Source organism: Narcine bancroftii, chromosome 3 (assembly GCF_036971445.1).
Source record: "Narcine bancroftii isolate sNarBan1 chromosome 3, sNarBan1.hap1, whole genome shotgun sequence".
Classification (NCBI taxonomy): Eukaryota; Metazoa; Chordata; class Chondrichthyes; order Torpediniformes; family Narcinidae; genus Narcine; species Narcine bancroftii.
Genome location: NC_091471.1, coordinates 244,542,897 through 244,555,082, shown reverse-complemented (window position 1 = coordinate 244,555,082; position 12,186 = coordinate 244,542,897). Strand labels below are relative to the sequence as shown.

The 12,186-nt window shown below is 46.6% G+C and overlaps 1 protein-coding gene across 2 annotated transcripts in view; it reads right to left on the bottom strand.

Moving 5' to 3' along the window:
• The window catches only part of LOC138758440 (collagen alpha-1(XI) chain-like), a 337,229-nt gene that overhangs the window by 113,879 nt on the left and 211,164 nt on the right, over nucleotides 1-12,186 (bottom strand). For both annotated transcript variants that reach the window (XM_069927352.1, XM_069927353.1), the window contains 2 exons: nucleotides 11,220-11,273; nucleotides 4,973-5,026 (listed from right to left, as the gene is read on the bottom strand). In XM_069927352.1, the coding sequence (XP_069783453.1) occupies nucleotides 4,973-5,026; nucleotides 11,220-11,273 (108 nt within the window). The remainder of the gene's footprint in view (nucleotides 1-4,972; nucleotides 5,027-11,219; nucleotides 11,274-12,186) is intronic.

Sequence of the window (12,186 nt, the reverse complement as noted above, 5' to 3'; positions counted from 1 at the left end):
TAACATTTTTCACTTCGCAATGAAGTAGAAGGTTCAAGCAATATATATAGAACAAAGCACCAACCAGCCAGTCTCTCCATCTGGCTTTTAGAATTCCTTCTTTGCATGCTGTCTCTCTTTATAGTTGAGGCTCCCCTCTATGATTTCTCCCTTCAATACCTTCCAATTACTTGTGGAAATTCAGCAGGTCCCCACTGTCTCTTTCTGAATGTTATAGGTGCACCATATCCCATGTGGATGCGTCACAACTTGGGCTCGGTCCAAGACTGCAGGGTTGTGAACACAGTTCTGGCCCTTACAAGCTCCAACACTTCCAGCTGTAAGGCAGCCACATATTATTAAAATGGTGGCATTGCTGGAGCTGCTGTAACGGTCGCGCTGCCGCTGGTGCGGACCCGGGAGCACAACACTCATCTGGCGGGGTTCTACCGTCTGGTTTCTCTAGCGACAGCTCCATACTGGCTTGTTAAAGGAGCTGATGGTGTTTTATTCTAAAATCCCTGCAATCACAAGGTCTGGGCCGGAGTTGGGAAGATCTTGTGCTGGCAGAGGCCTCCGCAGTGGTGGGAGGGGGGGTGGGGGTTGCAGACTCCAGGGGAGCAGAGGACTGGGCACAGGGTACCGGAAAACAGGGAGACCATTTGAGGAGAAGCAAAGGAGAAGACCCACGGGATGGTGGCCAGGGCCACAGACAAGTGAGGACCTCCGAGGTCGAAGAACACGCTGTTGGCGACTTGCAGCCACAGGACTCACAGTAGGCGAGAGACTGCTGGAAGTGTTACTTGGTATTGGAACTAGGAATCGACAGATTGCTGAGGTCTGGAGGGGCTCTGGGTGCTGAAGGCTTCCTGATGGTGTCGGAGAATTGGATTGGAAGCTCAGGTGGCTGATGGTTTGGACTGAAGTCTGTGCAGCTGCAGAAGCTGCGGGAGTGCTGGAGGAGAATCCACGGACACTCAGCGACTGTGGGGGGCGGTGGGTGCGGACCTCTCTTTTGCTTCGCTTTCTCGGACTGTAAGGGGTGCCGGACAATTTCTGCTGATGGTGGATCTTTGTCTAAATGCAATTTTGTGTATCACATCTGTTTTATTACATGACAATAAAAGAATCTTAAAGAACAATCCTACCCCAATCACATTCTCTTCTACCCCCCCCCCCAACTCCTGAAGGGCAGAAGAAAGCCCAAAACACCAGACTCGAGGACAGTTTCTTTCCCACTGTAGTCAAATGTTTCAACAGAATCCTTTCTCTGTAGCACAGTACAGTCACGCGCTGCTTAACATCCACAATATGTTCTGTGAAGTAGGGCGCTATGCGATTTGGACGTTGTGAGAACACTAGATTTCTTTGGCTTGGCTTCGCGGACGAAGATTTATGCAGGCTCGTTGGTGACTTGACAAGTCCGATGCGGGACAGGCAGGCACGGTTGCAGCGGTTGCAAGGGAAAATTGGTTGGTTGGGGTTAGGTGTTGCGTTTTTCCTCCTTTGTCTTTTGTCAGTGAGGTGGGCTCTGCAGTCTTCTTCAAAGGAGGTTGCTGCCCGCTGAACTGTGAGGCGCCAAGATGCACGGTTGGAGGCGAGATCAGCCCACTGGCGGTGGTCAATGTGGCAGGCACCAAGAGATTTCTTTAAGCAGTCCTTGTACCTCTTCTTTGGTGCACCTCTGTCTCGGTGGCCAGTAGAGAGTTCGCCATAGAACACGATCTTGGGAAGGCGATGGTCCTCCATTCTGGATTCGTGACCCACCCAGCACAGTTGGGTCTTCAGCAGCATGGATTCGATGCTTGCTACTAGATTGCAACACTACTTGAACACTAGATTGCATACCTAGCAAACCTACAACACTCAAGGGACACGGGATAGATGAGATTCTATACTGTTGCCTATGAGTTCAAGCTTACACTGTTACATAGTAAGTGTTTATTCGTAAGTAGGGAAAGTTCACATTAAAATAATGATAGAAAATATAGTCCATACATAAGCCAGTAACATATACGTTTATTATGACTATTAAGACATATGTATTAGATTATATATGGACTGTACCATTATATGTCTGGCAGCACAATCACTACGACCTGTTCTCTGATCAGGATTTCTGAACTCTATTAAGGTGAACCCTTGTTGTAACGTGATCATTGGGGTCCATAAAACCTCATTGCCAAATAAAAACAGGGCCATGCTAAATCAGGGTTACACAGCACTTGCATTTTGCCCAAAGTCCCCGCTCAGGCCAGGAACCCAAAGTCCCTGCTGCTGCCAGCAGTCTGCCGTCCCCACACCTGCTGAGAGACTGAAGTCCACCCTCTTACTGGGAGCCCGACGTTCGGCTCCAGCCAGGAGCCCGATGTCCCTGGTTCTGCCGGGAGCCTGATGCCCAAGTCCAATGACTCACTTCATTGTAGCCGAATTCGCATTAAATTGGGGTGCATAAAATTGGGCTTTCACTGTTTAACCTTATGAGACCACGGTTGGGCGTTGCCCAAACAGACGTTATGCGGCGTATGACTGTACTGTCCACTTTTGCCTTATTTTGCACTGCTTGTTGAACTTAATAATGGGTTGACTTTCCTGGATAGCACACAAAAGCAATGTTTTCCAAGTCTCAAAGCCATTGGGGGAGTTATGCACCAAGAACTGGGCAATCTCAGTGAGAAATGTTCGAACCTTACTGTGACTTCTTTTGAGGTACAGAGATGGATCCATTAATATACCTTTCAAGTCAAAGTATATTGTAAGGAAAGCGCAAATAATTCTTCCCAGAACTAAATGGTCCCATCCTGACAACAGTTAACAGGAGCACAATTGAGTGTCCTGTCTGACTGAATCATATTGTGATAATGCCGGCTGAAAAGCATCTGATGGAAAGTCAATACAGAGGATTATTAAAATGGCAGGTTAGATCACTGGGGTCTCTTTTCCCTCTATTGACGACGTTCGCCGGGAGCACTGCTTAAATAGGGCTCTATTAATTATTGAGGACCCTATCCATCCAGCTCACAGTATGTTTGACCCACTACCATCAGGAAGGAGGCACTGAAGCACAGGATTGCCAGGCTGGGAAATAGCTTCTTCCCGTAGGGTGTGAAGTTGACGAATGATTTCCTCAAGAAGCTTCTAAATGAAATGAGTGAATTAAATTTAGACACAAGAGCACAGAAACAGGCCCTTCCGGCCCATGAGCTGATTAACCTACAACTCTGGTACATTTTTGGAGGGTGGGAGGAAACCTGGGGAAAACCCTCGCAGACATGGGGAGAACAGGCGAACTCCTTTCAGACAGCGTCAGATTTGAACCCGGCTCGCTGGCGCTGGAACAGCATTGCCCTAACTGCTATGCTAACTGTGCTGTCCCTAAATAACTGAAATATTTATAACTATTTATTTTATCTAATATTTTGATGTATATTATTCTGTACTGTGTATTATTCGTGGGCACCGTAATCCAAAGAAAATTTTCTATCTGACTGTAAATGTACATATAGTCAGATGATAATAAACTTGAACTTGGACCAATGGTGTTAAAATAGTTCTTGATAGAGTATTCAGTGTCTTGACCTGAAACATCACTGCTCTATTTCCCGCAACAGATGCTGCCACCCCTCTGAGTTCCTCCTGCAGATTCCATCACCTGTTGGAATTGCTGCAATTGGGTCTCACCAGCCTGTCGCACACTCTAGGTGGCACCTGGGTCATGCGGCCTCGCTCACAGAGGGCTCAGGTGCACCCCTAGATGGAGATGCTGTTCCTCCCCATCCTACTGCTGCCAGAGGTGGCGATGCACTTCGAGGGAAATGCATCACTTTATGGATTTCTGTCAGCACAGCAGGACAGTGGGCTGCGTTTAAAATTAGAAGGCATTATTTAAGAAAAAAAGGACCACTTCTTACTGTCTTGACAAAATAATTAAAGCAAGCTGGAGGGAATCCCCCACAGATAGAAATGGTCAGTCAACCATCTGGGTCAGAACACTTCGATAAATGGTTCCAACCTGAAACATTGACTGACCATTACTACCCATGGATGGTTCCTGACCCACTGAATCCCTCCAACTCCTCATCGGCATCTGGAGGTCTTGTGTGTCTTTAATTAAAAGACCCCTCCCACCCTGGTCATGCTCTCTTCCCCCTCCCCCTCCACTTCTGTTCGTGTGCTTGAAAACACGAACCTCCGCGTTCCAAGACAAATTTCTATCCTGCCATTATCAGGACCTCTCATTTGCCCCTGCACCTCCGTAACTCAACCTTTCTCTGCAGGGGCAGTTAGTGCAACACCATTACAGCGCCAGTGATCGAACCGGACCTGGGTTCGAATCCTGCACTGTACATTCTCCCCATGTGTCTGCATGGGTTCCCCCCTCCCCCCCCGGATGGGGGTACAGTTTCCTCAAAATGTACCGGGGGGTGCAGGTTAATAGGGAGTAAATTGGCAGCATGGGCCAAAAGGGCCTGTTACTGTGCTGTGTGTCTAAATGAATTTTTACCCTGAACTTTGTCCTTGTGATAGTCTATACCCTAAACCTTTGTGCATTTGTATCATTACTGCACTACAAGTATGAATTGACTTGCCTGGAATAGCATGCTTTTCCCTCCATCTCAGTACATATGACAATAGTAATTTCATTAAATCTCCTCACCAATCAATAAGAGTGGTTAATCCACAGCTTCAAACAGTCACCATGACCCTCGCTCTTGGTGAAGAGCTTCGTCCTGAAATGTAGAGAATTCCCTCCCCTGAAAAATCTTGCTCAATCCTCTGAGATCCTGCAGTGGATTTTGTTTGTTGCCTAAGATCCTACCCTCATGTGTCCCCATCAGACCCCGAGTCCTACTTCAACAGTTCTTGGATCCCAGGGTAAGAGGAAGGTGTTGAACTGACTGCAGGCCCCCAGCCACACAAACCCAGCAGTCACTCAGTTTACACAACCCACGTCATGCGCCCACTCAGCCTGACCTGAAGGCCTTCTCCTTACCTGAGGTCCGACAACCCCGGTGGGACCAATGGGGCCATTCTTGCCTTGGAAACCCTGCAGAGAAGGACAAGGAAAATAAGGTCTTCAGTAAAAGAACACAGAGATGCTGGAGGAACTCAGCCGGTCGCGCAGCGTCCATAGTTGGTAACGATATATTATCGACGTTTCAATCCTGAACCAGGGAATAAGCAAAGAACTGGAAGGCACAAAATAAAGACTGGAGACTGGCAGGGTAAGTGGTCCAGACCAACAGAGCATTGATAGAAATTGATAGGAGGAAGGGTGAGAATTGATTTTTGGCTCTGCTGTGAGACAGAGGAGGAGCTCGGAGAGAGACAGGTTGTGAGTCGGAGGAGGAGGAGCTTGGTGAAAGTGACAAGAAGGAAAGCTATTAAAAGTCGGGGGCATACCAGGGCCTGGGCCTACTTGGTTCGGCTGGGAGTCGGAGGAGGAGGAGCTTGGTGAAAGTGACGGGGTTAATTGGTCAAGGGGCCAATAAAAGGAGTGAAAGGGGAGGGAGCAGCCAGTGAGGAGTGGGGCAGTGAAGGAGTGGAGACTTGGGACTTTGGCTCGAGGGACTTCGGTAAGAAGGAGCTCCCTGTGTGGTAAGGTGTCCTTTTTGGTTAGTCTTTTAGTATTTTTTATTTAGTTTTTCTTTTAAATAACCTATATACATTGAGAAAGGAGGTAATGGAGTCAGCTGGGGTAGTCAAATGTTCCAATTGTGGGACAACACATCTGTTCCTGACGACTATACCTGCAAAAGGTGCATCCAATTGCAACTCATGAGCGACCGTGTTAGGGAGTTTGAGTTGCAATTGGATGAACTGAGGATCATAAGGGAAGCAGAGGCAGTGATAGAGAGGAGTTACAGGGAGACAGTCACCCCTAGAAGGCAGGAGTCAGGGAATTGGGTGACTGTAAGGAAAGGAGGGAGAGTGCCAATGCAGAGTACCCCTGTGGAAGTGCCCCTCAGCAACATGTATTCGGCATTGGATACTGCTGGGGGGAACAGCCTATCAGGGACGAGTCGTGGGGGTCAGGTCTCTGGCACAGGGGCTGCCCCTGAGGCTCAGAAGGGAAGAAGGGATAAGAACAGGGTAATTGTGGTTGGGGACTCACTTGTCAGAGGGACAGATAGGAGGTTTGTTGGATGAGATCGGGGATCCAGGTTGGTCTGTTGCCTCCCTGGTGCCAGGGTCAGGGATATCTCTGATCGAGTTCACAGAATTCTGCAAGGGGAAGGTGAGCAACCAGAAGTCGTGGTCCATGTGGGGACCAATGACTTAGTTAGAAACAGGAATACATAGAATTAGGCAGGAAGTTAAAAAACAGGACCTCCAAGGTTGTAATCTCTGGATTGCTGCCCATGCCACGAGCTAGTGAGGGTAGTAATAGGAGGATGTGGAGGATGAATGTGTGGCTAAAGAGCTGGTGCAGGGGGCAGGGCATAAGATTTCTGGATCATTGGGATCTCTTCTGGGGAAGGTCGGACCTGTACAAAAGGGACGGACTCCACTTGAACTGGAGGGGGACCAATGTGCTGGCAAGTAGATTTGCTAGAGCTGTGGGGGAAGGTTTAAACTAGTTTGGCAGGGGGGTGGGGAACAGAGTGTGAGAGCAGTATCAAGGGAGCATGGCCACCTAGATAGGAATAATAACGATAACAAAGGTAGGATGGAGATTAGGGAAAAAGGTAGAAAATAGAATATAGGTGAGGGTCATTCTCTGAAATACATATATTTTAATGCAAGAAGCATAGTGAACAAGGTAGATGAGCTTAGAGCATAGATTGGCACTTGGAATCATGATGTTGTGGCAATTAGTGAGACCTGGTTACAGGAGGGTCAGGGCTGGCAACTAAATATTCCAGAATACAAATGTTTTAGATGTGATAGATCAGGGGGTAAAAAAGGGGGAGGAGTTGCTCTGCTTGTTAAGGAGGACATTACTGCCGTGAGGTGGCAGGATGGTTTGGAGGGATCGTCCAGTGAGGCTGTTTGGGTAGAATTGAGGGGTGGAGGAGGCATCAGGGTACTAATAGGAGTGTATTATAGACCACCAAATGGGCCAAGAAAATTGGAAGAACAAATTTTTAAGGAGATAGCATATATGTGGAATAAACTTAAGGTAGTGATCATGGGAGATTTTAACTTCCCTCACATTGATTGGGATACCCATACAGTAAGAGGGCTGGATGGGCTAGAGTTTGTCAAATGTGTGCAAGATAGTTTTCTTAATCAATACGTAGAGGAACCGACTCGGGACGGTGTAATACTGGATCTCCTGCTAGGGAACGAGATAGGTCAGGTGTCTGAGGTTAATGTTGGAGAACAAATTGGGTAGATTAGGGTAGATTTTAGGGTAGATTTAGGGAAGAGCAAAGAAGGGCCTAAAGTTGAGGTTCTGGATTGGAGAAAAGCAAATTTTGAAGGAATCAGAATGGCTTTGGGGAGTATTGAATGGGACATGATTTTTTCAGGAAAGGATGTAAATGAAAAATGGAGAATATTCAAAGAAGAAATTTTGAGAGTACAGAGTAGATATGTCCCAGTGAGCATCAAAAGAAAGGCTGGAAGTCATAGGGAGCCTTGGTTTAGAAATTTGGTTAGAAGAGGGAGGTGTACAAGATGATTAAACAGCAGGGTGATGATAAATTGAAAGAGGACTACAAGGAGTGTAGAAAAAAATCTTAAGAAAGAAATTAGCAAGGCCAAAAAGAGGCACGAAGAGGCTTTGGCAGGCAGAGTAAGAATAAATTCAAAGGGTTTCTATAGGTACATCAAAAGTAAAAGATTAGTGAGGGACAGAATTGGACCCCTTGTAGATAAGGAGGGTAGGTTATGTGAAAAGTCAGAGGAGATGGGGGAAATTTTAAATGATTTTTTTTCCTCGGTATTCACTAGGGAAAAAAAAATATTGGACCAGTTGAAGTAAAGAAAAATAGTGGGGAGGCCATGAATCATATAAGGATAACCGAGGAGGTAGTGATGACAGTGTTAATAAAGATAAAGGTGGACAAATCTCTGGGTCCGGACAATGTATTCACAAGGACTCTCAGGGAGACTAGTGTACAGATAGTGGGACCATTAACAGAAATATTTAGGATGTCACTGGTCACTGGGGTAGTGCCAGAGGATTGGAGGGTGGCTCATGTTGTTCCGCTGTTTAAGAAAGGGTCCAAATGTAAGCCTGGAAATTATAGGCCTGTGAGTCTGACGTCTGTGGTGGGTAAGTTGATGGAAAGTGTTCTGAGGGATGGCATTTACAAATATTTTGAAGAACAGGGATTGATAGGTAGTAGTCAGCATGGTTTTGTCAGGGGTAGATCATGCTTAACAAACCTTATAAAGTTTTTCGAGGGGGTTACAAAAAAGATTGATGAAGGGAAGGCTGTGGATGTTGTCTATTTAGACTTTAGTAAAGCTTTTGACCAAGTCCCCACAGGAGGTTAGGAAAAAAGGTGGAGGCATTAGGTATAAATAAGGAGGTAGTGAAATGGATTCAGCAATGGTTGAATGGGAGGTGTCAGAAAGTAGTGGTAGAAAATTGTTTGTCAAATTGGAGGCCGGTGACTAATGGAGTTCCTCAGGGATCGGTCCTGGGTCCACTATTGTTTGTTATATATATTAACGATCTGGAAGTAGGGGTGGAGATTTGGGTAAGCAAGTTTGCAGATGATACAAAGATTGGTGGTATTGTGAACAGTGAGGAAGATTACCGTAGCTTAAAAAGAGATATAGGAAAGCTAGAGGAGTGGGCTGAGAAATGGCTGATGGAATTTAATACGGATAAGTGTGAAGTGTTGCATTTTGGAAAGGCAAATCTAAATAGGTCATATACATTGAATGGTAGACAATTGAGGAGTGCAGAGCAACAAAGGGATTTAGGAGATATGGTAAATAGTACCCTCAAAGTTGATACTCAGGTAGATAGAGTGGTGAAGAAGGCATTTGGAATGTTGGCCTTCATAAATCGGAGTATTGAATTCAAGGGTTGGGATGTTATGATGAAATTGTACAAAGCATTGGTGAGGTCAAGTTTGGAGTACTGTGTACAGTTTTGGTCACCAAATTATAGGAAGGATGTAAACAAAATAGAGAGGGTGCAGAGAAGGTTCACGAGAATGTTGGCAGGATGTCAGGGTTTGAGTTACAGAGAAAGGTTGAGCAGCCTGAGGCTTTTTTCTCTGGAGCGTAGAAGATTGAGGGGGGATTTGATGGAGGTGTTCAAGATTTTAAAAGGGACAGAGAGAGTCAACGTGGATAGGCTTTTTCAATTCAGAGTGGGGGATATTCAAACCAGAGGCCATGGTTTGAGATTGCAAGGGGAAAATTATAAGGGGAACATGAGGGAAAATTTCTTCATGCAAAGGGTGGTTGGGATGTGGAATGAGCTTCCAGCAGAGGTGGTTGATGCAAGGAGGTTATTTACATTTAAGGAAAGACTGAATAATTACATGGAGGGGAGAGGATTGGAGGGGTATGGACCAGGTGCTGGTCAGTGGGACTAGGAGGGTGTACATTTGTTCCGGCATGGACTAGTAGGGCCAAACTGGCCTGTTCTGTGCTGTATATGGTTATATGGAAAGGCAACAGAGGGAAAAGGTGACAGAGAGAGATGGAGAGAGAGCGAGAGACAGGGACAGAAACAGCTGTAGGAAAGGGGACAGGGGAAGAAGAGGGGGAGGGAGTTTAATGGAAACTATAGAAGTCAATGGTAATGCAATTTGGTTGGAGGGTGCCCAGACAGAAGCTGAGGTGTTGTTCCTCCAATTTGTGGGTGGTTTCAGTCTGGCTGTGGGACTCCAAGACCAGGGAAAAATCTCACCAGAGTGAGATAGGGACCCTGGCCGAGTGGTACCTCTTACAAGGTCAAGCAAAAGAAAACCAATTTTGTGCACATGACAACAAAAGGAACTTTGAACCCTGAAGTCCACCTGAGAGCACTGGGGCTTTCCCTGAAAATCCTGATTAAGTATTGGTGTAAATTTTCATCCAGCGGGTGGTGCCTTAAACTACGTGGCACTTCCTCAGTAGCGCACTGGGAACTTCGGGTGGGACCTTTGAGTTCAAAGCTCTGGGGAAGGACCTGAATCCATCACCTTTGGCCTGTGGTAAGAGTGGGTCTCATGACCATACATCCAACACTTCCAAGCAAACAAGGAGAAGCTGGCGAATTCAATGAGTCAGGCTGCATCACAGACAGAAATAGTCAGTCAGTGTTTTGGGTTGAGACCTTTTTTCTCTCCAAGCCTAACTCAGTGAACCCCTCCAACTTTTCATTTTTGGCTGCGCAGGTTTCCAGCATCTGTAGATCTTGGTGGTCTGTTGTTTTGTTGACTTGTTTAATGTTAAGAATGATAACCACCCTCCGTTTTAATGCCAGCCACTGAAGTCACGGGGGTTGGGGGGGGGGGGGGGGGGCGACAGGACGGACCACACTGGATGACACCAGCAGTGGGGGTGACACCAAAATGACTGTCTATAAAATTCTTGTGCAGTGTTGCAGCAGAAATTTATTGTTTATTATAAAAACATCCCTGCCATTCGTTATAACAACCCAGCTCATAAACCCAGCTACAAGGCTAAAAGTCGAAGGTCATTTACTTTATTTGAACCTTCTAATGTCAGACACCCCCCCCCCCCACTCAGCACCACTGCCACCGCCCACCCCTTGCTCAATGCCGGACATACAAGAAACACACACCTTTTGCTTCTTCACACGGTACACTCAGTCCCTTCTGGGTGGGGGGGGGGGGGGGGTAAAACCATGAATTAATGTACCAGATGGCACCAACCCTAGTGATACCACTGATGCCAGCTCCAGAGACTGGAGTTTCACCATGATCTCATGTGCTCTCTAATGTGGAGTGTGCATGTGCTCTCAGTGCCCCAGTCTGGAGAGCTCTGGTATCCGCCCACATGGAGTTACTGCTGCAAATGTTGCTGGTGTGATTGGTGGAATGTGGGGAGAATGGGCTACAGGATGAACGACTGGGAAACACCATTGCTTTGGGATGGTTGAACAGCCCATTCAATGTTGGAAGGAAATCCAGAAATTGGGAGGAACATTAGAACATAGGAGAACCCAGTTGTGAGGGATTTTGGAACAGCTGGAGGAATACGTCTCAGCATGAGAGGGCGAGTGCATTCAGCACCTCTCTCAGCGACACACACATATTCCTTGTGGGAGTCCTCTGATCCCTTGTGGCCAATGAGAGGGCAGAGCTCGAGGCATGACTTACAGGCTCGCCTCGCTGTCCTGGATGTCCCGGAATTCCGTCCTTTCCAACAGGTCCCTGGAGAAATCAGACAAGAGGCAGGAATGTGAATTAATTATCCTCCCTGGGCCAGCCCACAGTGCGACCTTCCAAACGTTCCTGCTCCCCGCCATCGCGTCCCACTTCGGAGCAGCTCATTTTCAAGAGGTTTTCCTTTAGGAGGTATGGTTAAAGCAACGTTGTTACAGTGCCAGTGATTGGGACCAGGGTTCAAATCCCACGCTGTCTGTAAGGAGTTTGTACGTTCTCCCCTGGGTTTTCCCCAGGGGCTCTGGTTTCCCCCCACCATTCGAAATGTACCAGGGGTTGTAGGTTAATTGGGTGGTACCTCAGGCATCCTCTATCAACTCAAGGGGGATCAGAACTTGGAAAGCTCTGCAGGGTAACTTGGAAGAGAATGTATACAATGCAAGTTTCTTGATTCATATCTGATATTGAGACAAATATTGAGTCTGCATAAGTGCATTAACACTTCTTTCTCTTGTTTAAGAATCTTGATAACGCCTGGCATTGATTATCAATGTTTTTGTGTTCGCTGCCAACACTTGCAGCTTTGATCTAAAAGTCTCTTGTTTATTCAGGATTTCTCACAAGCTCATCAAATCCATTTGTAATCTGTCTAAAGAGAGCTGGTGAAATAAGTGAGGATCCCTACCACCACGCACACCATCTTACTGCTACTCCAGCCGGGAACGAGATACACAAGGTGGAGGAACTGCTTTTTCCCATGAGAAATGAGACTGCCGTATGAGTGATGAACTGCTCATACAAACCCTCGTGACTCAACCATTGATTTAACTATAATATTTACTTATTTTATATTTACATACAAGTACTGTGAGAACGTGCCACGTCTATATGTGTGTTGCAATGAAGACCAGAGAACGCTGTACTTGTACAATCGGCTGATAAATGAACGAATAAAGCGTGT